This window comes from Plecotus auritus (assembly GCF_963455305.1).
Source record: "Plecotus auritus genome assembly, chromosome: 8".
NCBI classification, from domain to species: domain Eukaryota; kingdom Metazoa; phylum Chordata; class Mammalia; order Chiroptera; family Vespertilionidae; genus Plecotus; species Plecotus auritus.
In genome coordinates this window covers 82146162-82174055 of record NC_137782.1, presented here as the reverse complement: position 1 = coordinate 82174055, position 27894 = coordinate 82146162, and the positions used below count along the sequence as shown (strand labels likewise).

At 45.6% G+C, this 27894-nt stretch overlaps 1 protein-coding gene across 1 annotated transcript in view; it reads right to left on the bottom strand.

Moving 5' to 3' along the window:
* Positions 1 to 27894, bottom strand: part of SLC24A3 (solute carrier family 24 member 3) — a 506585-nt gene that overhangs the window by 23397 nt on the left and 455294 nt on the right. The window contains exons 8-14 of the mRNA XM_080684770.1: positions 26837 to 26862; positions 19454 to 19507; positions 14115 to 14248; positions 11956 to 12116; positions 10923 to 11193; positions 3272 to 3438; positions 828 to 942 (exon numbers count right to left, since the gene is read on the bottom strand). Of these exons, the coding sequence (XP_080540896.1) occupies positions 828 to 942; positions 3272 to 3438; positions 10923 to 11193; positions 11956 to 12116; positions 14115 to 14248; positions 19454 to 19507; positions 26837 to 26862 (928 nt within the window). The remainder of the gene's footprint in view (positions 1 to 827; positions 943 to 3271; positions 3439 to 10922; positions 11194 to 11955; positions 12117 to 14114; positions 14249 to 19453; positions 19508 to 26836; positions 26863 to 27894) is intronic.

The following is a 27894-nucleotide window of genomic DNA, read 5'->3' as shown; positions in this document are numbered from 1 at the left end:
TAGAAAGGAATACACGCAACAGTTGTATAAATGGGCTCCTGTTCTCAGCAACCCATACATTTCAGTATCATCACCCACCTGTTTTACACTGTATTCAATTCTTCTAAATCACTGAGCAAAATTAAGGAGAATAATATAACCAGTAGACTTTTGTGGGGACTTGTAGAGGACACTGTGTTGTGTCATAGCTACACATTCTGTTGAAAACAAAGGTCCTCTAGCACAAATCAGGCATATAAATTAGAGGGGTGCTGGGGAGGGGCATGGCCATCCGGGGCATCCACCTGCGAAAGTTAACTGTGACCTTGGTTTTGAAGGAGGGGAGGGTCTGTCACACACTGAAGAGTGACCTATGGCAACTGCTACCTCGAGGGTTGCTGCAGCTGAGTAACCTTAGGCTATGGGGTCTGTCCTCTCTAAGCCTCAGTTTCCTTATCCATAAAATGGGTGCACGATTGTCCCTAACTCATAGAATTCTTTAAGTTATATAAGATAATGTGCTTAAATTGCTTTACTTCAGTGTGAGGCACTTAGTAAAGGTTAGCTATAAATATATTTATTACTATTTTTAATAATTAAAAAATGGTAATATGACCTCCAGAAAGGGGGGGCTGCTACCTAGAAAACTTCTCTGCCCTTCTCAAGGCTTCTGGCTTCTCTGTTCTGATGCCAAGAAGCCTTTTGACCAACATGGCACTGAAGTCCCCCATCACCCCTTCCAAGCTGGGATTTGAAGCCCTGGTAATTGCCATGTGGACACCCACCCTCCCACACCCTTGTTGAGAGGTCTTCCTTCCTCCTCTACCCCAGCCCACTGGTGACCCCACCTTGTCTGGCCACGATGAGGCTGGCCATGCAGTCAGGCACACTGGTTCCGGCTGCCAGGAAGGTGATCCCCATGATGACGTCAGGAATCCCCAGTGTGTAACCGATGATTGTGACCTGGAAGAAGCAGGAAGAGGTGGTGAGCTGAAGGCTGACTCTAGCACTACCTGCCCATGAACCTTTGACCAAGACACAGAAAAGGCGGTCTCTCCAGGGGGCAGCGTAGGCTCTCTGTATGAAGACAGAGGGGAAGAAGGTCTTGGGGAGCAGGCTGGGGCTGCAGGTCAGGGGACCAGGGTGCAGTTACAGAGTTCATGTTTTCCAATCAAAGATGGGCCTTTTTCACTTGTTCCTTTCAGCTGAGACAGATGGCCCAAGAGTGGAAAAATAGTGTCTGGAAAAAAGCAATATTGGGATAGAATATTTACTCTCAGGGTGGTCCTGGGAAACCCAGAACTCATGGCTGCCAAGTTGGGCTGGGAATTCGAGCTGCATGATGGGAATCCACACCTCCCAGTCTTCTAGGAAAAGCCATAGCTGCTGATTCCTTTCCTCTTTCCCTGGAAGCTTGCCTAACGTCACCTTTGTCAACACTGCCCTCCGTACTATATCACTGATGTTTACTGAGTACTCGGGCTAAGTGATGTTTGTGCGTTTTAACTGATTTAATTCACACAACAACCCTATGGAGTAGTGCTATCGTTATCTCTATTCTTTAGATACGGAAACTGAGGCACTGCCCAAGGCACACGTGTGAGTAAGTGGCAGAGGGGGGCATTCCCACCCTGGCAGGCAGGCTCCATTGCACAGGCAGTGCCTCTGTCTACATGGGAGAGGTTTAGCCTGAGTCATGCCTCCATTATGCAACGAGCCCATTCTGGCCCCTTAATTCCAGATGATAAGACAGAGGAAAGCAGGTGGTGAGACATCACGGTGGGGGCGGGGAGCAGCGGCAGGAGAGGTGGGTGGGCAAGAGACCAAATCCCTATATGTTGGCCTAAGGAGAGGATAACTTGCAAGAACTGAGAGGAATTGGTAAGGATGCCACTTGACCTCACTTTCTACAAAGTTATAAGAAATGCAAACCAGGTACTGTAAATTGCTCATTCTCACAGTTCCTCCCAGCCAGCGATTGAAGGAGACACCTATGAATGCACCCTGACTTCCTCCACAGATGCTCCTTCACAGTCCAAAGGTTTGTGGGAAGTTAGTTGCATTGAGATGCCTGGCTGGCCCCCTTTTAAACTGGAGAATGCACCTCATTTCTGTTCAATGCTGAACTGAACTTGGGGTGGCCTTGAGGCTCTCTGCTTCTCTCCAAGGAGGAAAGTGAGATGCAGAAAACACAGCATTTCTGTTGGTTGTTCTGAGGAGGCTTTGGAGAAATGGCGCTACAGGCATCCTGGCCAATCTGCGTTTTCCTTTCTAACAGCCCTCGGCTGAGTCTCTGTGGGAATCAGGTTTGTCTCGCTAAGGCTTGGACTACCCTCTGATTTATTACGATGCTTGTGGCTGAGTCTGGAGTTTTGGGAAACTGATTTCCCAGATGGCTGCCAGGTCTCCTGCTTCCTGTTTTCTCCCCATTCCCCACCACTTCTCAGGATTTCTTAGAGCTGCACCTCCACCAGAGTAGGAGTCCGACAGAGGGAGGGTAAACCTCAGGTCAGTGGGTGGGTTTGCCTGTAGGTGGACTTGGGAGAAAACCACTGAGCACCTGGAGGACAGGGACACCAACACCATTCCCCAAACCTGGAACAGAGATGGCACCCAGTGAATATGTCAAATAAAAATGTTAATGGGTACAGGAGAAGGGAGAAACCTGTGGCTATAAGATTTAGGTTGAAAAAAAAAATAACCCATTTCTCCATGATGTTGAAGGCAAGGGATAATTATGATTTAATTGTGTCAAAGTTCACAAATTTGTTATTACCTCCAAATTATCCTTCCAGAACATTTTATTAGCTCTTGAGTATAACCCCCCACACTCCATGGATGTTGGGGATGATGGAATGTGGGTGGAAGTCACGGCCAAGGCCCTAGAAGGCACCATGTGTTTCCACTTGCCTCATGCATTCCAGTGATCCACCATGAGAAGAACGTTCCCCAGGCAGCCACTAGTCCAGGAAAATGGGCAAACACATGGATTAGACATGAACCCCACCTGCTGCCTGAATCAGTGGAACCATGCTGTGGCTTGAAGCAGAGTTGCTCAGTCAGTGCCTGCTAAAATTAGTCCAACCATAGTCAACCTGAAGATGTGAGCAAGAGGATAAATGCTTGTGATTCTAAACCACTGTTTCAGGGTATTTTGTTATGCAGCTTATTGCTGCAACAGCTGACTGTTACAGTTTCTGGGCTAAAACCCCAACCCATATTCCCCTCTGGTTGAGTGTATTTCTCTCTCGACAGAGATCGAGTGCTGCCGTGAGGTCCTCTATGCACTCACCATCCACACCATCATGTAGGAGAAGGCTGCGATCCACAGAGTGGAGGAAGCAAATGTCACCATAAACCACTTCTCCCAGCGGGGCTTGTTGCAGTTGGGTACAGTGAAGTATAAGACAAAACTCAGTGGCCAGGTGAACACCCATTTCACTGTCTCCAGTTTGCCAGCTGGGAAAATAAAAAAGGCAAAACACACACACACACAAATCAGTCAGCTTCATTCCTCTGCTTCACCAGCTCTCCATACTGTGTTCCCCAGGCACTTATATCTTAATTGATGGCCTGTGAAAGAAACCTTACTATGTTGCTCTTTCCCTAAAAGACCCAAATGGCTTTTCATCACCAACAAAACCTCACAGACAAAACCAAGCAGAATACCAACCTTCTCTACGGCCCACCTGCTAGGGTAGGCCTCCAAAATGAAAGGATGAGTCACTTCCGAATTGTACAAGGCTGGGGGGATGGCTTGGCAAATGGGGCCAGGAGCAAAAGAATGAGGAAGATTCGCAGGACACAAATGGGTGAGGGAAGTGTGTGGGGGTAGAGGTTTGGGGGGAGGGGCGTTGCTAGGAAAACCACCAGTTGGCCTCTGTTGTCTATTCTCCCCATGGATAACATAGGTCACGATAGCTTTCTAGATTGTAAGGCGTCAGTGGTTATAGCGCCATCTAGTGGAATCTGTTAGCATCGTCTGTCAATGCACTGAAATCTTGGAAGATGATTTGAAAGCTCTCAAGGTTGTCAAAACAGGGCATTGAGTGTTTGTATCCCAAACTGATATGGACTTTGAATCATTGTTTTCTATTTCTCTAACTACCTGTTTCCATGAATAGGATGACGGATTTGTCAGTGATGACCTGATCTTCCCATCTCTGTGCTGCCTGAGGACTATGACTCAGAGACACCCATGCATGCTTATTTTGGTCACTATATGATCATCATTTCCTTGTTGCCCTCAATTTGAAAAATTGGCCTTTATAACCTTCCTGCTTCAGTGCTAACTCACCTGTAAGAACTACGCATACACATATGTACTCCCTTCTTCCATCACAATCTCCTTTTCCAGAAGTTTCCATGTGCCTCCTTCTAGTCATCCTCCCACCTGCTACCACCATAGATTAATCTTTCCTGTTCTTCAACTTCAAATAAATAAAATCATATAGTATGTTTTTATGTCTACCTTCTTTCATTCAACATGTTTTTTTGTGTGTGATTCATTCTTGTGTAACTGATTCATTCCTTTTCATTGCTGTGTAGTATTCCACCCTGTGAATACATCACAGCTTGTTTATCCATTCTCCTGTGGATGGGAATTTGGGTTGTTGCCAGTTTTCAGGTATTACAATGCGAGTGGCTATGAGCATTGTTGTACAAGTCTTTTTGGGGCATGTTTTCATTTCTTTTGGGCAAAGACCCAGGAGTAGAATTGCTGAGTCATAGGGTGGGTGTTTACTTAACTTTATTAGAAATTACCAAACAGTTTTCTAAAAATGACTGTACCATTTTCTAGCCCCACCAGAGATAAGAAGGTATTTTTAAATTACATTTTGAACAGGGACTAATGAAAGGTTTAACAAAATTTATTTCATAATTTCCTACCAGTATCCAGCACTTATTATATTTCTTGCCAGTCTCCAAATATTTTCTTAAGACCACAGAACAAAGTTACACATCACTTTTGGCTCCCCGGTCTCCCTCGGATGGCAAGGTGGTCACTAAGGGAAGAGTGGGGCTTATTCACCAGACAGCGCTGGCTCCGGTGCCTGCTTTGCCTGAAGCAAGTGTCTCAGTTACTTATATCCCCTAAGTCTGTTTCCTCATCTGTAAAATGTGGACAGAGCAACACTGAACTCACAGAGTAGCTGTAAGAATTACATGGGATATCAGGATGGGGCTGGGACAGCGTAAATTGGCAGGTTGGTGGAGTAAAAATTCTCAGGATCATTCTTGACTCTCCCTATTCTCTCATCTCCACACCAACACTGGCAACCTGCCCAGGGCACCCTCAGTCTGCCTGCAGCTCACGATTCCCACAGCATTTCCCGGGGCCAGCCCTCCATCCATGACCTGGCTGAAGACCCAAGTTCCTAAGGGACTCACTGCTCCTACACTTGCTCCACCTCCACCTGCTCACAATCAGTAGCCAGAGTAGAGTCTTAAAAAGTAAACTGTTCTAGAACCTTTTACTTGCTTCTACTGCCCTCAGAGAAAAATAATATCTCCCCACCATGGCCAACAAGGCCCTAAATGATTTGGCTCCCACTTACTACTCTTCCTACTTACACATGTCCCTGCCCAAGCTTTCTGTCCTCAGACATGCCAAGCTTCTTTCTACCTTAGGGCCTTTGCACCTGCAGTTCCCTGTCAGGCAGTCCACTGCACAGCTCCAATGTCCCCTGACCCCTCCGATCACCAATCTAAATAAGACCCTAACCTATCCCACTTCTTTCCCATCACCTTCATTAGTTTGCTTCATAGCAAATGATTTCTGTCTGAAAGTAACAGGTTTGTTTTCTCATTTGTTTTCACTTGCCCCAAGCTAGAATATAAACTCTATAAGAATGAATGTTTTCTCAAGCCTGCTCGGTACTGTACTTTAAATGCCATGAACAGGTCAGGGCATATATCACATGATCAATACATATTGATAACATTGACAGTAATAACATTGCTATGAACAATATAATGTGTGTGTGTGTGTGTGTGTGTGTGTGTGTTTAGATCTAAAGGTATCCCACTTACAGGTGCAAAATAAAGCGAAAGAACAGATTAAGAAAGGGGGCGTCTTTCCCCATTAGCAGCATCTTGTTAGATTTCAGATTTGGAGATAGTAAAGTGAATGAGAACATTGAGACTATTTGGCTGGATTACAAAGCAAAGAGGACTGCCTGAGGATTTGTTTTCTGAGGCGTTTTCAAATGCTGCAGAATCCAGATTATGGCCAGATTTTTGGATCCCAACTGCATCCTGGAAGTCTGCACGTCCTTAAATCCTGCAATGTGGTAGTGACTTATCAGTCTGGGGGTCTTGGCATCCCCTACTGGCCATGCAGTCTCCCAGATGCCCTCCCAGGGAGAGAGAGTTTAATATACACACCCAATCCAAGTTACAAAGAAACACATGAATGAGCCGAGAAATGACTTCAATTTGGCTATTTGTCTTTCTTTAGAAAATAAAAACGATAAGAAAAATGAAGTCAGGACTTATGACTGCAAGGGCATAGAAATGACATTAGGTAAAGTTCCCAGCAGTATAAGCCAGCAGCAATGAGTTCTGAGTTTGGTCTCTCAGCTGAAAAAAAAATTTTGACTTCACACTGGGAGGACATTATATCTTGAAAACTGTTTTCACTGTCATCCAAAATGCTATAGATGCTTTCTTTGAGTTACAGTTCCATTGTAAGAACAACAAATTTAAAGCAGAAATTCAAGGTATACCTTTAAATGCAATATAACAAATAAAACTTCTTGAATAAATCAAGTGATGCAGAAATGTGTGTTTTCAATGGTTTTGAGGACCAGGAGCGATGCACTCTGCCCCTCTGGCCAGGCACTGCCCAGGTCCTGCAGATACAGCAGCAGTTGAATGAAACAGAAATTCCCTGCACACAAACCTGATGTACCAGTGGTTACGTGATTTCTCGAATGTCAGCCAGCAAATGGGAGCTGGAGCAGGGACTCTGAGCATCCCTGGTCAGTATCGCCAGCTCTAAAAAGCAAAGGACTTCTTCCCAAGTTACAGTTCTTATTAAGCTTTTTTTGACACTTAATTCTATTGGGTGGAGAAAAAGTCATTCATTGCTCAGTATTTTAGACCTAGAGTTAAATATATAAATTTGTTCTAATCATATAGGCAATTAAAAGGTACATTGTTTTAAAATAAAAAAGCAGAGAAAATAAAAAATAATCCCAACTACAAAAAGCATACTTATATTTTGGTGTATTTCTTTTCATTTTTTAAAATGAAAGTGTGTTTATCTACATATACATGTAAATGTTTCTGTTTCTCTCAGTCAATAGGAAGGCTTTCTTCACACAAGAGATAAGAATATATGTACAATTTATATGTATGTATACCTATATAGATATACTATGCATAGTTGTCCATTGTATATATTTAATCTATACATATATACATAAAAACTCAGGTATGTTAATATGTGTGTATACATTATGTAATATACAAAGATGTGTACATACATGTATATTAACATACAATATATTAAATTTGTGTACCCAAATTAATACTATATATTAAATTTGTGCAGTATATATACAAACATGTTATATGCATAGATTAATGATATCGATCATACATGTGCACAAATATATGCACATACGCCTATATTCATGTATACACATATAAACACACGTGTCATATCTATCACTATATTTATATACTCCCACATAATTACTTATTTGTTGATTATACCCACTCAAGCCCTGGAGAGAAGGAAGCCCTGCAGCTGGGTAACTGGAACAGGGGAACCTGGCTCTCACAGGATCAAGAGAAGAAAAATGTGCTCATTGTGTGGACAGATTTTTCTTAGGCCAAGGGAACTTAGCCTGAGAGGAACCCCAGACTGTCCTTCTGGCTCCTCGAGTGCCCTCTGCTGGCCTGAGGCCCCCTCAGGCTGCTCCAAGCTGTGAGGAGGCCTGCCTGAGGCAGGGCCTGGCTGGACACAGCCTCTGAGCCTCAAATGGAAGTTCCTGGCTCCAGGAATGAGATTTCTCAGCTGCTGGTGGAGGAGTACTGAGGCTCATAGTTGGATAAGCCCATTCTCCGTTTCAGAGGCGGAACTGGGCGCGGAATTAGGCTCCCCTAAGCCTCAGAAGGACTGTGAAGTCACCGAAGTGTCTCCAGGCCTCCAGCCTCTCCCCATCCCAGGTGTGGCCTGTGGACCAACAGCACTGGCATCACCTGAGGGCTCATTAGAAATGAAGACTCTGAGGCCCCGCCCTTCTGAATCAGAACCTGAGTTTTGTCAAGGAAGCCCTGGTGAGAAGGGCTGGTGTACAGGAACTTGGGATGAAGCAGAGACCCCCAGGTAGCAGGCCCACGCAGAGCACCGTTTCTCCTCTGGGGCCTCTGGGGCCGGTGCTTGTGAAAGATGCAGGGGCCTGAGATGGGTCTGAGCCCGTGCCTGCAGACAGGACTCCTGTCACATGAGGAAGAAGGAAACACGGCTGGAAGCCCTGGAGCCTCCTCACCTCCTTGGTTTTGGAGATGAGGAGACACCTCACACCTCACAGCTAGGCCTGGCACTTACCTAGTCCAGGTGAGAAATGGGGACACGTGATCCGAAAGGGGCCCTTAATCCCACTAAGTAATGAAGTCCCCTGTGGGAGCTGGACACTGTGTCTGGTCTCACACACGTGTCTTTAGGTGTCTGCCTGCAGGGATGTACTCGGGGCTTCTGGGAGGCCAACACAGCCCCTGGCCCACTGCTTCCTCACTCAGTGAATGACTTTAGCAAAATTAGCATTTCTGGAGCTTGGTTAAGGAGCTGCCGATGGCAGACTCTGAAACAAGGGCTGGGAGATAGGATTCCAGATGTGCAGGCCTGGTTCTGTGCCCTGACTCAGGAACTTCCATGCCGTGTGCTTGGCTATACAGCAGAGCTGAGCTCGGTCACAGGAACCCTCCCAAGAAGAAGGGGTAGCCAGGGAGGTGAGAAAGGTGACAAGAACCCGTCACACTGTTGCTGGTTTGCAGACGGAAGGGACACGTGACGAGGAATATGGGTGGCCTCTGGAGCAGTGAGCAGCCCCCGGCCCTCAGCCAGCAAGGAAACGGGACTCAGCTGCGCCACCACAAGGAGCAGACATCTGCCGGCAGCCTGCATGTGCTTGGGCCTCCCAGGGCCTCTGAGATGAGTTGCTACCCTGCCCACACCTCCATTTTGGCCTGTGAGCCTCTGCAAACCCAGCTAGGCCCTGCCAGCCTTCTGACTTACAGAACTGAGAGCTGTTCAACAGGTGTCGTTTTACGTGGCTGAACTTGTGATAACCTGCAGTGTGTGCAGCAACAGAAAATGCACACAAGAGTTTACAAGGGATGAATGGAATAATGTCTGGTCCTTTAACACGTTAAGCGCCCAGCCTAATTTGTTTTCCGGATGGAAGACAAAAATGTTAATCCTTAAAATGCCTTTGTCCTGGTTGATAGGAAAGAAGGTTGCCAAGAAATACAGCGACAGGTGGCAAAATGGATCAAGACACAGTATATATTTTTTTCCTGTCAAGATTACCTACTGCCCAGCCGGTGTGGGTCAGTGGTTGAGCATCGACCTATGAGCCAGGAGGTACGGTTCGATTCCTGGTCAATGCACATGCCTAAATTGTGGGCTTGATCCTCAGTGGGGGATGTGCAGGAGGCAGCCAATCAGTGATTCTCTCTCATCATGGATGTTTCTCTCTCCCTTCCTCGCTGAAATCAATAAAAATATATATTTAAAAAAAAGAAAAAAGAATATTATCTACTAACAAATGGTGATTTCACTCTGGCTGGGCAGTGCAGAGGTTGGGGCATAGGCATTGGGGTGACGTTTTCTAGTTAGTTTTGGTAAGCACTTGACCAGACTGAGCTCTCAGGAGCCCCGAGGGGGCCCAGGAGCAGTCCGAGTCTGTTTTACCTGCTGTCTCCTGAACACAGAAAGGAGCACACAGAGACCTGCCTCCTGACCCGGAAACCTGGCTCTGATGCTCTGCCCCCATGTCCCACCCCTGCAAGGCCTTTCAGGTGGACCAAGCCATCCTTCCACAGAGTTTAAAGTCCTCCCATACATTCAACACTCCCGGAGAAGACACACATGCTAATTAAGCCCCACACACTTGACAGTGAAAGTGAGTCCGACCAGTGCACTCTTTCCTGAAACAGTTGGAAGCTTCTGGCAAGTCTAGAAAATGGGCAGAATTCTCTGGGCTTGGTCCACTTGTTCCACTAATGGGTGGGGTGGGAGAGGACAAGGTCACTGGGAAGGCCACGTCTTTATTGGAGGCAGCAGTCAGGGGAGAAGGACACCACCCTGCCTTGCTCCTCCCCTAGGTACCAGAAGGGTGTTCTCAGCCAGCCCACGGGCTGAGATTTAACCGAGCCAGGATGCTCTGTGCCCAGGTGTGCATCTCCTGTGGGGCCTGCCCTGGAAGCAGCAGGTGCTGGGAGAGGAAGCACCTAAATGGGGTGAGGGGCAGGAAGTGAGAAGAAAAGCAAAGGCCAATGGGGAGGCTGCACATGTACCCAGGGCTGGCCTTGGCAGGACAACCCCCTGCTAACCGTAACGGGAAGGGAAGGGTGAAGATGGGTGGAGTACTACTTCTCATGAGCCCAAGATGCTCTGCTGATACACCTGGGGCACGTGCTCTCCTCCTTAGCACCAAAAGGTCCACAGAGCAGCTAAGAGAGGGACTTCCCCCGCATTATAAACTTGGCCGAAGAGCCTACATTGCAACCAGTGAGCATGTGTTGCCATCTTGCTCATCTTTGGACCCTCACAACAGTCTTGCCCACTGCAGATGATAATATAAACATTCCTATGCTCATACAGAGATATTTCTTTGAAATGAATGGCACAAAGATAATCAAAGTTAAGGGCATCTACTCAGCGGCCTTAAAAGAGCCCCCAACCCCAGCCCAGACATAGGACTTCTTACAGGGAGGGTCGAATGGAGTGTACGGTCCTTCGTCATCCTCCTCATCCTCCTCTTCCTCTTCGTCATTCTCGTTGTTCTCGTTGTCCTCGTTCTCATTTTCTGTCTCATTGCCAGCCTCGGCAACAACATCATCTCTCCGAGTCCCATTCACGCCCCTGTCTGGGGCACTGCTGGGCCCTGTCCCATTCTCCACGGTGTGTTTAATTGGGATTTTGATGGCCACCTCGGATTCTCCATTGGTGTAAGCCCTGCTGTTTATCAGTCTTTGTCTCTGGAAAGAGAAAGGCACATTCTTACCACGGGAAGATGGACTGTACATTCCTACACCCAGAACACCAGCTATTGGGATTTCTTCCAGGTAGCAGACAAGGAGATGCTTTCAGAACACTCTGCAGTCAAGTCTTAAGGGATTCCTCAAAGTAATAACCAACTCAGAAAACCTTCTGGGAGAAGGATTAACCTTCATGACCCACTGGAATTTGCAAATCACTTTAGAGGAAAACTCCCATTGCTCACTTCCAATTGCACTTCTTTTCTATCAGAGTTCTTGATTCTTTGTGCACTGTGATGTTAACTTTCTTCTCCAAATTTTAGGAAAGCCACACAAATGTGTTTGGACTAGTGTACCAATAAGGCTGCCACTCCAGAGAAAAGAATACATAGGAAAATTGGGGTCAGAGACTCAGCATTATTTTAAAGCAATTTTGGTATGAAACTACTTCTGTGCAAGTTCATTCACAAGAGAGGGCTCCACTCAAATGGAAGATGTAAAGAAAAAGGTACATAGAAAAGGACCAGAGAGTTTTTTTTCTGTATAACTGGAAGCCGGACCGTGTCTGTCAACATGTGGAGGGAGGAACAAGGACCAGGATGCACAGCTGGTCCAGCGAGCAATGATGTTTCAAAATGGCTGAGGGATATTATTGTGTTAAATGTTGAATTAGGTGCTTCTACTTTCAGACCCGGAAACTTTCTCTCCTTCCTAGTTTTCTATCCCTGTCCAGTGGTAAATGGCTTGTGCTTTCCCAGATACCTCATTGATCAACATGCGGCTGGCCATGGAGAGTCTGGTCTTGGGGGGAAAGTGGCTGGTGATCATGATTCGAAGTCCAGCCTCAGAGAAAGACAGCTGGTGTGGGTAGGCGGACAGCAGCTCATCCACCATGATCACTGATGCTTTGCGGTGGAAATTGGCTAGGGAGATTAAAAACACAAAATAAAAATATTGAGACTAGGAGCAGGAAAGAGATATTCATTCAGTCTTCTTTTCCTTTCTCTTCCTTCTTCCCTCTTATGGTCCCAATTGTCTTCCCTCCCTCCCTCCCTCCCTCCCTCCCTCCCTCCCTCCCTCCCTCCCTCCCTCCCTCCCTCCCTCTTTTTTTCCCCTCCCTTCTTATCTGCCTATCCATCTATCCACCCATCCAGAGGGGGCTGTAGTAAGCAAAATCTGGGGAAGAACCAAAGTCTGCTTTTTGGGGCTCATTGGTAACTCTTTAGAAATGATGAAACAATTTAAGCATCATTCACTGACATAGAAAAAATGAGTGAAAATAAATAAGAATTCCTCCTTGTCCTCAAAGAATCCCCACCCCCCCACTCAGATCTGGGGCATAAGAAAGACCCCTATAATCTTTAGTAACCTTTTATGCCCTTCAGATGTCAACAATGTTCATACTGAGAGGTTAAAAGCTGCAGACTTGACTTTTAAGTGGAGGACATGGTGGAGAAATGGACACATTGCTGCCGCCCCAGCCTATGAGCAGGGCTGATAGGTGGGCGAGTGGCCACAGTACAGAGGCCCAAAGCCCAAAGGAGACTTCAGGCAAATCTTATGTAACGACTTGCTGACTGGCTGGAAACAAGTTCCACCAAGGCCCCTCTCTAGGAATGTGCAACATGAGCACATAGCTCACGGGTACCTAGCCACGGGCCCTCAGTGCTCACTCCTGTTTCCAAGCCACTAAACCATGAAATGATCTCTGGAAACACTAAATAATAATAGGTAGCACTCTCTGCCTCCCTAAGAGTATTCCTCTTATGGTTACAAACTACCCAGAGAGAAAAAAGTAAATGATATCCTTATGCGGGATGGCACTGAATAATCTTAAGTCTTTAGTTAAACATGCACATAATTAGGAAAGTCTACCAAATGGTTGATTTTAAAATTCTCATAATTACCAACAGATTCCAAAGTCAGACATACATTTGAAAAGAACCTATAGATTTTCTAGTTTATTTTATTTTTTTCCTGCAAAGCAACCATATGGGATTAAAAAGAAATAAGCCCACATATTTCAAGGGAAAGTTTTAAAAAACTCAATAAAATACGAAGCATATTCTAGGCAAAAGTAATTGGTAATTTTTGTGTTCCTCTAAGAAATAACATTATTTGAGAGCATTATATTATTTATCTAAGTATATAAACTGATTAACAAGAATCTATTAAATATAAAAATTGCCGAAACCGGTTTGGCTCAGTGGATAGAGCGTCGGCCTGCGGACTGAGGGGTCCCGGGTTCGATTCCAGTCAAGGGCATGTACCTTGGTTGCGGGCACATCCCCAGTGGGAGGTGTGCAGGAGGCAGCTGATCGATGTTTCTCTCTCATCGATGTTTCTAGCTCTCTATCCCTCTCCCCTCCTCTCTGTAAAATATCAATAAAATATATTTAAAAAAATATATAAAAATTACCTTAAAAAAAAAGGTCATTAACTATATCATGCTGCAGCTTGGAAACTGAGGTAATGCAGCCTGGAAGTGAATTTGGATATAATAATATACTAATGACAACTATCATTCATGAAGTATTTTACATACTTAATCTCCTTTACTCATTGCAAAAATTATCCCCATTCTGCAGAAGAGAAAATTGAGGCTCAGAGTGATTAAGTGACTTGCTTCATGGTCAGACAGCCAAAATGTGACAGAATCAATAGCTCAAAACCCATGGTCTTCTCTCCCTTACCACGCTGTCCTAATTTCCTTGTAGCACTCCCAGCAAATGTTTTGCCCAAGAACTTGCATGGGGCTTTTCCAGTCAGCACATCACCAGGTATGAGACTGCCCCAGGGTGTGGCCAAAGAGAGGGGGGAGTCCAGGAACCTGCTCTCCCTCAGAGAGGCAGCGCCCTCTGCAGGCCAGCTGCAGTGCCCCATGCGTGCTTACTTCCTGGGCACAGGCTCTCCTTCGTTACCTTTCTTGAGTAGCACCACAGTTGCGTCACAGTTGCTGCTGTCATCAATTTCAGCATTGTTGGCCAAGCCGTTGACCATGTTTCCAGCACCTTTCGTCTTCCTTTCGAAGCACTGATGTATGCAAGCATTATATCTGAGCAGAGTAACAAGGGAAGAGAGCCCATCAGCGTTCGCTGTTCCTTCATCCCCCAACTCCCACCAAGTGTCCCTGCAGTCTGGACGCATCGTGGGGACCCTACACCTCAAGTTATTATTGTTATTATTCTGTCATGGCAGTTACCCTCATAATATACAACCTGCCCCATTTTCCAATATAAGGATAGGTGAAAATGAAATCAACTTTACATAAATAAATAGTGACAAACTGCTTTCTTTGCAATCTCTTCGATGTCCATGGAGGCACCTCTGAGATTGAGTTCCCTGACTTGGAGTCCGTGCATGGGAGGACGGGGATGAGACTTAGTGGGATGGCCACGTCTACCTTCCCTGGGCCACGTCTCTAGGGCCTTTGCTGTCAGGGACACCTTGCTGGGGAAAGGAGAAGGTGTCTCACCCATGCTGCTACCTGGTGTGTCATGGTCTACGTGTTACAGGTTGGCTGGCAGTCTAGGTCTCTGTCTGTCTTGGGTTTCCTGAGGTCACAGATTGGCACCCTGTGATTCTCTGTTACTCTAATGCCATAATTTTTCTTTTTTGTTAATCCTCACCTGAGGATATTTTTCTGTTGATTTTTAGAGAGAGTGGGAGGGAGAGAGGGAGACAAAGAGTGAGAAACATCAATGTGAGAGAGACACATCGATTGGTTGCCTCTTGCACATGCCTTGACCCAGGCCGGAGATTGAGCCTGCATCCAAGGTAAGTGCCCTTGACTGGAATCGAACCCAAGACCCTTCAGTCCATGGGCTGACGCTCTTTCCATTGAGCCAAACCAGCCAGGGCTTCTTATAAGAGGCAGAACATTACTACTGTGCAGCCCTAACACAATCATGGAGCCAGATTTTGAGCATCAGCGGCTGCTGACGTCACAGAGAGACAGGAGACACAACGTGCTTGCGGGTGGGAGGATGCCCCACCGCTTGGGACACAGTCTAACCTGAATCAGGTTGATGGCTGACATGGAGGAAACACAGAGGCCAGAGGGGCAGGCCACGCTACACCCATTTCCAAACTGTGGACACCTCTGTGGAGCAAGCACTCCACTTCAAACTTTGTTGAAGAATAAATTGAAAGAAAAAAAAAAAAGGTAAACAGAGGGCGGCTTTATAGATGAAAAGAGAGCCCAGACATGGAGCAATCAATTGTAATGAGTGGAATTTATTTGGATTTTGCTTTTTAAAATATTTATGACATTTATAAGATTAAACTAAATCTGTAAAAATGATGTTTATGAGGTGATTGAAAATCTGAACACTGATTTGATATTCAGTTATATTGAAAATTAGCATTAACTTTAGGTATGATAATAATAATGTATTATGTTCAAAATCTCATATACTGAGATTTTTATGGATGAACTGGCCTGAAGTCTGGGACTTCAAATCATAGAGAGGGAGGGAAATTGATAGGAGTGTGGATGGAGCAACTGTGGGTGGCTGGTGATGAGCACATGGGATCCATCACATGATTCCAGAGATTTTCAACCTTTTTCATCTCATCACACACATAAACTAATTACAAAATTCTGCGGCACACCAAAAATAGATTATATTTTTTTGCCAATCTGACGAAAATAAAAGGTATACTTTTGATTCACTCACACTGGATGGCTATTGTGTGGGCATTGCCATTTTTTATTTGACAATCTAAGGGTCTTTTGGTCAGTGTCTCTGACTAAATAGTCAGGTACTGCATGTTTTAGAAATTCTTGTGGCACACCGGTTGAAAACTGCTGCACTATTCTGTTAACTTTTGTCTATATTCAACCTTCTTCGTAATAAAAGATCTCTCCACGTTGTAGACTCAACAAGAGGGCCTTGCCTGACTAATAGAGCCATGTGGACAGGGCACTATTCCTGTCATCTTGACCCCAAATCCATTATCCACATAGAAATACTGACTTGCATGAGGGTTTGGTTTTAAAGTACAACTGTGTGTTATATATTTATTTGGATTTGGGTAACAGGATAACGATACTATGGATAGTATTATGAGAACTTCCTTGAAACCAGATATTGGATAGTAATTATGCTGTCACTTCCCATCCTTACAAAAAAACAACAACATTGGAGGAAGGAAGTATTACTGACCCTGTTTTGTAGAAGAGGAAACTGAGATTCATAACATTTGAATAGCTTGGCCAAGGTCCCCATGCCAGTAAGTGGCAGGGTGGGATCCACAGCCAGGCTTTGAAGTGAAGGACTTGATCCTAGCCTCCAGACCATATTGCTTCATCTGGGGACAGGATCCCAGAGGAGTGATGCAGAGGTGCAGAAATCAATCCTTGTTGAGGCCAGGTGTGCCTCATGCTCCCAGGAGCTTTCTGGTCAAACTAAATGGCTCTTTGACTTCCTGACAGAATGTTTAATGTCATTTAAAGCCATCTACCCAGGAGGCAGCTGACAATTCTAATATATGCCATTTTTAACTGCTGCTGCTCTGTTTTATATTTTTAATTGAGTGTTTTAAATTTTGTGCTTGCACCCTGAAGCTACTTTATTGTGAGGCATGCAATTTTATAAATCAGATTTTATAAAACCCAATGATTAAAGCCTCTGATTGCAGAGGGGGATGGCTAAAGAGCAGAGATTTCAATTTAGAACTTGGGACCAGAATTTATGTAGAAAATACCGCAAGTACAGTGGCCGCCATTCCCGGTTTTATTTGTATCCTGCTGGTCTGAGCAGCTGGAAGGTTAGTGAAGCTGAGGGATCAGCAGAAACACACCTCATTAGCTTTCACACTGGGTATGGTTTGGAGGAGAGGAGAGAAATCGTTCACTGTGCTCTCTTAATGTCCACATGCCCCGCCAGCAACCCACGGGCTTAGTGATGGCCTGGCAGAGGGGTGCAGTGGTCACAGGAGGGGACTATAAAACCCCTCAACCCAGCTTCCCTGTAGACCAGCTTTGGTCTTGAAGACCTGCTTGTTCTGTGAAGCTCCCAATTTATTCAGTGTGGGACATGCTTCCATCTAAATTCAATTCAAACCCCTAGAGTTGCTGGGCATATAGCAGACAGTCAATTCTTTGGAATAACTGACCAAAATGCTGTTTCTAAAAGGAAGAAAAGGGCTCTTGACTCTTTGGGGAACTCAAACTTAGAACCACAAAAAGAAAAAAAAAAAAAGGGTGAAACAAATAAAAACGAACGAAGACACACATGTGTATTGTTGAGGTCTGTCCACTGTGGCACTGATTCCCTAATAATTTTGCTATTTCAGAGAAAGAGGAGCAAGATGGATGCTCCCATCTTGAATGGCTTTTCCTTTGAAATCTAGATATGTCAGAAAGTCTTTGGGCCAACTCTAGTTTTTGTGGGAGCCCACCTCTTGGTATTCGTAAATAAAAGGTGATTATTGATAAAAAGCCCCTGATTTCTTGATCAGTCATCTAATGGTTACTCTATTTCAGGACACGCTAGAAATGTCTTCTTCCAGTAACAAGACCCAGACATTGGGTCCACACTGACCACGGACAGATCCTAAGGTGAAGCCTGGACTCCCCATTGAGTGATGGGTGGCAGGCCCCCGCAGACATAGCCAAGCCAGCTCCTACCTTCACGGTTCAGGTGACCTTTGCCAGAGGCCACACTGATTCCTCTGAACGGGGCTCTCAGCCACTAGAGGCTGGAACTAATTATTGTCAGGCCTCAGAGCAATTTCTTGACATGCCAGTTCCAGCCTGCTCCCTGCCATGTGCAAACTACTGGCAGCTTCTGAAAGCCTTCTACTTTCTTGCCCCCTGAGAAGGAAGTCACTCCTGCGGTCACGTATGCTGAGGAAAGCATGGGCTAATTTAGAAGACTAGAAACTGCTCCCATGGGGGCTGGCGGCTGCAGCACCAAAGGTCTCTGCACTATTTATAAGCTCCTCATCCCAGTGGTACTTGGTAAAACGATGAACCAGCAGGTTCACAACCCTGGTGCTTACATTTTACCTTTGAGTATGGGGAACATTTGCAGTGTAATTCTTTTTAAAATATATATATATATATTTTTTTCTTGATTTCAGAAAGGAAGGGAGAGGGAGAGAGATAGGAACATTAGTGATGAGAGAGAACCATTGATTGGCTGCCACCTGCACACCCCACACCGGGGATCGAGCCTGCAACCTGTGCCCTGACTGGGAATCGACCAGTGACCTCCTAGTTCATAAGTTGATGCTCAATCACTGAGCCATGCCGGACAGGCTACAGTGTAATTCTTGATACAAATAGTAAATTCTAAGAGGGAAAAAAAACATATGATGTGTTGGATTTAAAATATATCCACAAATTCTTTGACACTCTGCCTTTCAAAAGGCAAAGTAGACCCCTTGAGTGTGGACTGGACTTAGTTACTTGCTGCTATTAAACAGAGTATGACAAAAGCGATGGTATGTGACTTGTGAGACGAGATTATAACGGGCATTGTGGGGTCCTTCTTGCTCTCTCCCAGAGCTCTTGTGTGTGGGACACTCGAGTAGCCTTATGGAGAGGCCCATGTGGTGAGGAGCTGAGGCCTGCAGCCGATAGCCAGCATCAACTCACCAATGTGCAAGCGGGCCACCTTGGAGCACCATCAATTAGATGACAGCCACTCTGGCCAATCTCCTATCTGCAATCTCATGAAAAAACCCTGAGCTAGAACCCTCCAGTCAAGCTGCTCCTGGATGCCCAACTCTCAGAAACTGTATGAGATAGCACATGTTTATGGTTTGAAGACACTAAGTTTTGGGGTCACTTGTTACACAGCCCTAGATAACCATGCAAATAATGGAAGTCCATAGATATTTCAACCATGGTTTTAGTCATCTCTTAATTAGCTCTGGTCCCTTCTCTCATCCTATATAGAAGCATAAGTAATTAAGTTTTACCTCCTTTCTTGTTATGAAAGAGAGTGAAGAAACAGCCAAAACCTAGGTTGCCAGACCTTGAAGAGAGCTTTCTCTTGAGAAATTTCAAATTAAACTGAAGCTTTGATTCTATCATCACGCATGGATTGGAAGGGTCTTTGCTATGGCCACTGCCAGAGCTGCAGCGATTCATAGCAGGTTGCCCAGGGAGCCAAATGAGTCTGTGACCATATGCAGCGAAAGCCAGCCAGATCCCTGCTCTCTCCCCTGTTCCTCTTTCCACATTATCACATAATGTTGAATGTAGAAAACAGTCTTGGAAAGGAAACTAAGAAAGTATTTTACTTACTTCATGATGACAATGTAGATAAAATACATCAGCACAAGGACTAAAGACTCCCACCTGTGTACACACCAAGAAAGGCTAGTTAAAGCAAGTCACCATAGGCAGATGTGCAACACACCAGCCTATTTTTAAAAATGTAATTAACGTGAACGGCAGTAAACCTGCCAAGCATGGCAAGGATAAGGCAGACGTGCAGACTGCTTACAAATATTCCCTGGTTGAAGATGTTTTCCGGACTGCATACAGCTTTCAATGACCTTTCTCTTTTTTGCTTGAAAGGAAAATAAATGCTCCTTCCTCTGCTATTCACTTACCCCAACTCGTTCTTTGAATGCAGCAAGCCTTCCATAATATTGCTGAATATAGGCCTATATTTATAAATTTGTCCACAGCTTAATCACTCACTAAAACTAGATATCTTTACCAAAAGCAAAGGAGGGGAATTGATAGGGACAACCGAGGAGCAAGGCATAAGGAGAGGGAGGGAGGGAGGAAGGGGGGAGAGAGAGAGAGAGAGGGAGGGAGGGAGGGAGAGAGAGAGAGAGAGAGAGAGAGAGAGAGAGAGAGAGAGAGAGAGAGAGAGAGAAACACCTGGAGAGAGAGAGAGGGGGAGAGAGAGAGAGAGAGAGAGAGAGAGAGAGAGAGAGAGAGAGAGAGAGAGAGAGAAACACCTGAGAGAGAGAGAGAGAGAGAGAGAGAGAGAGAGAGAGAGAGAGAGAGAGAGAACACCTGGAGAGAGAGAGAGAGAGAGAGAGAGAGAGAGAGAGAGAGAGAGAGAGAGAGAGAAACACCCGGAGAGAGAGAGAGAGAGAGAGAGAGAGAGAGAGAGAGAGAGAGAGAGAACACCTGGCAGGGAAGATGCCAACAAGAAGGATAAGAATGAATGAGTGGGAAAATGGTCAAAGGAAAGAAACAAAAAATAATAAAACCCACTGAAATTTACCTCGAAATTCTGATAATTTGAAAACTTCCATTGTCTTTATTTTAATAACTTACAACTAAAAAAACAAGGGAATTTGATATTTAGGCTTCCTTTTGGTTGTAGAATTAAATTAACCAACCAAGGGTGTAATTTTGGCTTCCAGAAAAAGTTCTTATAGAATGGTCTATGAAGAAATTGTAGATTATTCCTTTCTTTCCTTTTTCCTTTTCCTGTCTAGAAATTGATCCTAAATAAATATGTGGTTAAATTAAAATTACAAGGGTTTTTGTTGCAGTGGTGTTTATAAAAGTGAAGTGTTGGAAGGAAGCAAAATGTTTATATACGTATGTTATGATAAGTATGTTCATACAATGGGCTACCATGCATCAGTTAAGAATGATTATGCAAATGCTATGTATTTATTATAGAAAGTGCTTGTTTTGCTACTGAGAGAAGAAATCAGGGTGTCCAAATCCCTTGAACTTCTGCTATGTATCTTGGCTTCTCTCTTAGCAAACCTTTGAGAAGGTTTGCTACACTACATTCCAGCACCTTTCATTCTTAGCAAATTTCTCTAGTCAAACTCCCATATCTGTCGATGCCCTGAAACTCTTGTCAGGGGCACCTGCGCCCCCCATCTACACAACTCCAGGGGCGGTTCTCTGTCATCCTGTTCAATTTCTCTGCAGCATCTGAGTGTTAACCACCCGCCCTCCTTCATCAAACACTCTGCTCCTGACTTCCAAGAGGCCACACTCCTAGTTCTCCTCCTAACTTCTCCTTCCCCGTCCTCTTTGCTTCCTCCATTTCCTCAGTTCAGCCTCTGAATATGGAACTCTCTTCTCTTTTTACCCACACGGTCTCCCTCGGTGATGTCATCCTGTTCTATTGCTGCAAAGACCAGGTGACACACATACCCCACACCTCTACCCAGCTTCAGGTTCATGTATCCAGCTGTCAGTATGGCCTCTCCACATGGAATCTCAATGCATCTCAGACGGAATTCTTCATTCTTAGCTTCATTTTCCCCTGAGCTTTGCCATCTTAGTACACTGTCCTACTCCCTGCTCAGTCACGGCCCTAATCTGGAAATCAGCCTGGAGCACTCCTTTACCCTCACCCATGTCCATCAGGATTCTATGTCCAGATGTCCCCTGAACTGCCAGCTCTGTCCTCTCTAGTGCTACCTCCCTAGTCCACCTTAACTCTAGCCTCTGAACTGGCTTCCTTGATGCTACTGGGTCATGTCATTCTTCTGCTTAAAATTCTTCAATTGCTCCCCAAAGTTCTTGAGGAGGAAAAAAGGTGAAAATCCTGGTTCTGTTTTCTTCCTCTCCAAATCATTGTGTGCTCTGTCTTGCTTCACCATACTGGCCTCCATTCATTTGCACATTTCAAGCTTTTTCCTTCCCCATAGAGCCTTTCCATTACTGTTCCCTCTGCCTGCAATGTTTTTCCACTCAGACCTTGGTTGGTTCCTTTCATCCTCCAAATATCAGCTTAAATATTGCCTCCTCCAAGAAGTCTACCCTGCCTACCCTTGCTTCACTTTCTATCACAAGACTTTGCTTATGTTCTTTACACCTCTGATCAGACTGTGTCTTATTTACTCATGACTTATCCTATATAATAAAGAGGTAATATGCAAATTGACCATCACTCCAACACACAAGATGGCCGCCCCCATGTGGTCAAAGATGGCTGCCCCCATGTGGACACAGATGGCCGCCACAAGATGGCCAGCAGGGGAGGGCAGTTGTGGGCGATCAGGCCAGCAGGGGAGGGCAGTTAGGGGCAATCGGGCTGGCAGGCGAGGGCAGTTAAGGGTGACCAGGCTGGCAAGGGAGGGAAGTTAGGGGTGACTGGGCCAGCAGGGGAGGGCAGTTGGGGGCAACCAGGCCGGCAGCGGAGGGCAGTTAGGGGTGACCACACCTGCAGGGGAGGGCAGTTGGGGGTGACCAGGCCTGCAGGGGAGGACAGTTGGGGGTGACCAGGCCTGCAGGGGAGGACAGTTGGGGGCAGTTAGGTGTCGATCAGGCTGGCAGGGGACTGGTTAGGGGGTGATGAGGCTGGCAGGCAGGCAAGCGGTTGGGAGCCAGCAGTCCTGGATTGTGAGAGGGATCCCAGATTGGAGAGGGTGCAGGCTGGGCTAAGGCCCCCCCCCCCCCACCCCTGTGCATGAATTTCGTGCACCGGGCCTCTAGTTAATATATGATGCCTGTTTCTAGCAGTCACTGGATAGCAGTTTTCACACCTAGCCCCTACCTCAGCTACATGGTTTCTCGTTTTCAGACACTTAAATCAGACACCTGGACAGCTGATTTCCCGGCAGGAAGACACCTCCTCTTCCCCTCAACTCCTCTGTGCAGGGTGGAACTGCTTCCAAACTTCACTTTTCAGTTGCAAGACATTTCCAGTGGCCTGAACAGGGCTCTTATCTTATTGAAACCAACATAAATGTGGCATCAACTTATTTGGGAAAAGTGAGGTTTTATTCACAGTATTCATTTTGAGAGAAGAGATACCCAGGATCTGAAGGGATGTCATGTAATTGCTGCAATACATTTTAATAGACTCAGTGAGGAGTCACAGGAAATGAGCCAACATCAATGAAATATTTGTTAAGTTGAATTAAGTCTAGCACCTTCTAAATAGTTATACTCTCCAATTCCTTTAGATCTTTTTGACTTTTCACTCTAAGCAAGCCCTCTCATTGCAATATTCGAGTAAGGTTCTCTTCTGTCATGGTTCAAGGATGCCCATGACATGGGGGTTCCCTGCTTCTGTTGACATTTCAGGTTTGCTTTGTTGTGCTCAGACTCAGGGCTCACCCAGTGCTCCCCTACAAGATGCACCAGGTTCTCTGAGGCCTCTGTGCTGCCACATCTCCTGTTCATTCCTTCTGCTTTTGGGCCTGATTGAGTGTCTGATGATCAAGTTTTGCTCAGTGCTCTTGGGGTCTCTCCCCGTGTCCTGTGTATGTCTCCAAATGACTCTTAATTACATGTCACCGGTCTGCCTCCCCTCTAGCCCAGAGAGCTCAAGGTCTGGGCTGAGTTGTGTTCTGTGTTGTGTCTAGTTCTGGAACAAAGCCTGGCACCCAAAAGGTGCTCAGGGAACAGCTGTAGAATTGACTGACTCTGCCTGCAGACGTCTAAAAGCTCACAGCTCTCCTCTCCCTCCTCCCCAGGATGCTCTTCTCCACCTGCTTCTCCTGATCACAGCCCAGCCGCTGCCCTCGGAGGACCTGGTCCTGTAGTATGATCTGGGTTTGTTTCTTCCCTTCCCCAAACTTCTGTTTTGAGCCACCTTCAACTGGCCCTGATTCTCCTGCCAAAGATAGTTCTTTCCTGTTCTTGCCTGGAGGGCATGGCTCCACTTCCCTAACTATGGTCCAGAACAGTGAAGGCTGGCCTCCACATGACACAGGTGGACAGTCTCCAGGTTGTGTTCTCAGGCTCTCCTTTCTCTCCCTAAGTCACAACCTGAGGCTCAAAGAAGAAATGAAAATACCACCCTGGAACCTTTCGTTTTCTTGTTAGACCTTTAGACCCACTGAAGCCACAGTTTGGATTCCTTCTGGCAACATTGTGGGCCTTGCTGAGCCGTCATCATAGATTCATCATGGGCCTTGCTCTGAAGGCTGAACATACATCCTAACAGGTGGATGCTTTGTATGTTAAATGTCTTTTGCGGCAGGTACATAACTAGAAAGCACGTGACAGGTTCTCCTCTGCCTTTTGCCTGCAAATCAAAACCCACTATGTTGAGGCAGCAACCCTTCAATCTCAAGGAGGGTGGGCCCTGTCCCAGGATAAATAATGATTTGTCTAAAAGTATAATTCTATTCTCCCTCTCCATTTATTGGTCAAGGCAGACCCAACTGTGACCAAAGAGATGCAAGGTAGGCATAGCACCTTCCTCCTTCTTGCCTTCAATCCAAACTTGATAGCTGGACCTGCAGCAGCCCTTTTGGGACCATTAGGAAAAGACCAAGAGAAAAGTAGAGCCATTGCCCCACTCACACCTGGGGTACTTGCCATGTAAGAAACATAAACCAGCATTCTTTAATCTCCTATCGCTGGTTTTTCCTGTTACCTGCTACTAAAAGCCTTCTGAGTACCATCTGTCAGCTAAGTGTGACTCACTGCAGGCCGCCACCTCAGAGCAGTGAAGGAACCTCAACTGTGCAGGATGAAGGTACCTTGTCCCTGTGTATTTGTAATGGACGAGGTTCATTTCTTCCTAAGGAGAACTCTAGTTTCAGATTAAACAATAATGAAGTTAGTTTTCTTCTGCAGATTTGGGGTAGATTGGTTACCTTCCTTGAAACTTTTAGACATGCTGGGAGGTTCTACAATAAGGAGTGGAATTCACTGTGTGCAGTATCACTGAAATATGACTGTGCTTTCATTGCATAGATTGAAGAATATGGCTTTAAAGAGAGACATCAACTCCCAGACACACCCTCTCAGCAAAATCAATGCTCATGGTTGGCTGGGTAAAAAGGGCTTAGGTGTGGACAGTCACAACTATCTTAAAGTGCAATATAATTTGCTCTCATATGAGGAGCTGGAATCCCTGGAATTCCCAAAGCAGTTATGGGCCAGCAGCTCAGACTTTAATTTCTCAGCCTCACTCACGTGAAAAATGTTCTTCGTCAGCCCATTCACATAATAACAATAATAGGCTGGCGTCTGGAAATAATGTTCTGGTGCCACGAAAGCCTCCCTACTTCTTTCCTGAAGCTATGCCTGTGCATGAGTTATGATGCAAACCCACTCCAGGCTGAACAAAACACACTGGGAATTTGCAACTCACTTATCTGTGGCCTCCCATCCCCTTCCTCATGATGCCATGTACAGCAGCCTTGCTGCAAGGCTCCGAGTGCTACCTGAGGATGGGGTCACCTGACATCACAGGGGTTTCAGCCCTGGGAATAAAGAGGAAATAGATGGTCCCTTTCTTGCTCCATCCCATCTGAAATATCTGGAAAGATGTTTTGAGGGCAAGGACTGAAACAGGCTTAGCATGAACCCTGCTTTCATCTCCCCTCCATGGTGGACATCAGCAAGGCCAGGGAGATGCAGAAAACAGAGATCCTTCAGACCGATGGACAGCAGACCTCACCTGGATCTCCTTTCTGAAGGATTGCCACACAAAGGCAGCAGAAACATTTCCGAGTTTGACTGTGATCATAATGTGTTTGTCTTTATGACAGCAGCAACACTGAGCAACATGTGAGCACCCACTGTTTGCTAAGGCAGAGCGGTGGCTGTGCTGACCCTGTCATCAGATGCAGTGAGAATCTTTTGCAAGGACATGGGGAAAAATGTCACCACACCATCTGGTGACCATGTCCAGGTGGGTCCCATGAGAAGGTTCTCCCTGACTTATTGACCTCTGACCTGATGTGCTCCTGGGTGTCTCAATCCTTTTCAGCCTATTGATCACTGTTACTCAACAAGGACCTCCTTATTATTTTTTATGGGTCAATATAGAGGTTATGTGTCTTAAAGCAAGTTTTCCAAGCCATCTCCTCCTCACCCTTCCTGGACAGAGAAAAGAGTTGGCAAATGCCCTGGCCTAGTGTATAACATTTTCCATCAATGTGATCAGTTCCCCTGTACCCACTTCCAAATTCTGAAAGTCACAGAGATACCCCAGGACACAGAGATGTCACTCTAACAAAGCATTAGCACCCATTTTGCTGGGAGGGGAGCCTGGCGAACTCTGTGCTTTGTTTTCCAGTTCATTCTTAGCTTTAAATAATACAGTACCACCCCTATCTATTCCTAAGATGTTATTTCACATTACTCTACTTCTATAGATCAAATGTTTAAAAAATAACAAGAATGCACAACACACCCAATTTCCATTTCCATTTCAAATAGATTTGACTTGCTCAGAACCCATCTCAAAAATGGTGATTTGGAGAGTTGGCCCAAATACAAATGTTCCCAGGTATTTAATTTGGGCAATTTAAAAAAATCTATCCAAAACAAAACCACTGACTTTTCAGAGCTCTAAGATCTTCTGAAATGTCAGGCAGAACTTCCATGGGTGGGAGGTCACTGAAGTGCCCCCACCTCTGGGTTCTGAGGCAGTATGTGAAATATGCCAACAAGGTCTGGACACAAGTTGGAAAGATTAGTCAAGTCTTAACTATGGCACAGCCAATGGCTGAGTGCAGAAAGGCACAGCTAAGTCACGCATCTAACCTGGAGGATGAAGACATGGGATATTAAGAGTGGAAACCCACCACCCAGCCCAAGGCAAAGACCTTTGCTCTGTGCAGCTAATGTAATTTTTTTATGGAAGTGGACAGAGGGTTCCCGAGAAATGCTAACTGTTCCAAATTGTCATGACATGTCCCTTTCTTCCTTAAACCCTGAATCTGGTCTTCCATATATTTGGCTCTGCAACATAACAAGCAATGTTAGAAGGGAAACAGAGGTACTTACCAGGAAACTTGTTCATCATAAATGAACTGTGGGGGGAAAAGGTATAGATTAGACACACACATGTGCAAGCATGCTTTACGACGGTCTGCCCTTGCTGCTAGCTTGGTAAGAATTGGGGTGGGGCTGGCCTGGCACATGAAGCCTGTGGGCAAGCTCCGCTCACTGCTGGTTTAGTCTGTGGCTAGGGTTAGTGGAAGGAGGTGCTGTTGGCAGACTGGCATGGACATGATGGGGAGGGGAGAAGTGATAGGTCATCCCATCCTTCCTGCAATTTCTGTCCAACAGTGGATTGTGAGGAAAGCATGACTGGCCTGCTGTGTAGAGCAAGATGTTCTGTAGAATTTTTACGTCTGGAAGGGATGTAGGCGCTTGGCGGGGGCTTGCACATACCTGCCACTCTGGGCCACCTGTGAGACGCGTGCGTGTCTCTGTGCACTGTACAGCTCCTTCAAGCTTTTACGCAAACATTTGGAATTCTTTGTACTCAACACCTTTCTTTCAGTTGACCTATATCCTTAGAAGAACTTACTTTCAAAGGAAACTTTACATCACAGCCAGAAGCAGAGAATCAGCACCCAGTTGCCACCACGTGCAGAGGGTAAAAATAAATGCGTGACAACAGTGACTGGAATCCCGGCTTCCCAGGCTCTGGGTCACAGGCCTGTCCTTTTGTTGAAGGAGGTTAGCAAGGGTTGAGCAGTGGAAGACACACAAGTACCAAGTGAAGACTTCTCCTGACCAGTTAGTTAAGACCCAAAGAGAATACAAAGTAGGATTGAATTGATTTAAGCCCTAAACCATATATCATTTAAAATCATTTTTCGTTTTGGGGCAAAAAAACTAGTATAATTTAAATCCTTTGATTTCGACAGGAAAATTGAGTCACCGAGAACATGAAACATTGTCTTGCGGTTGCCGAATTTGCTGCAGCGTTCGTTCTAGAACCCAGACCTGGCTCCTAACGCAGTGCGCTCTACCTGACTTATTTGCCCAGACAGCACATTGTTGAAACTGAATGGGTGCACCTGTCTTTCCTTCAAGCAGGAGCCGAGGGCTGG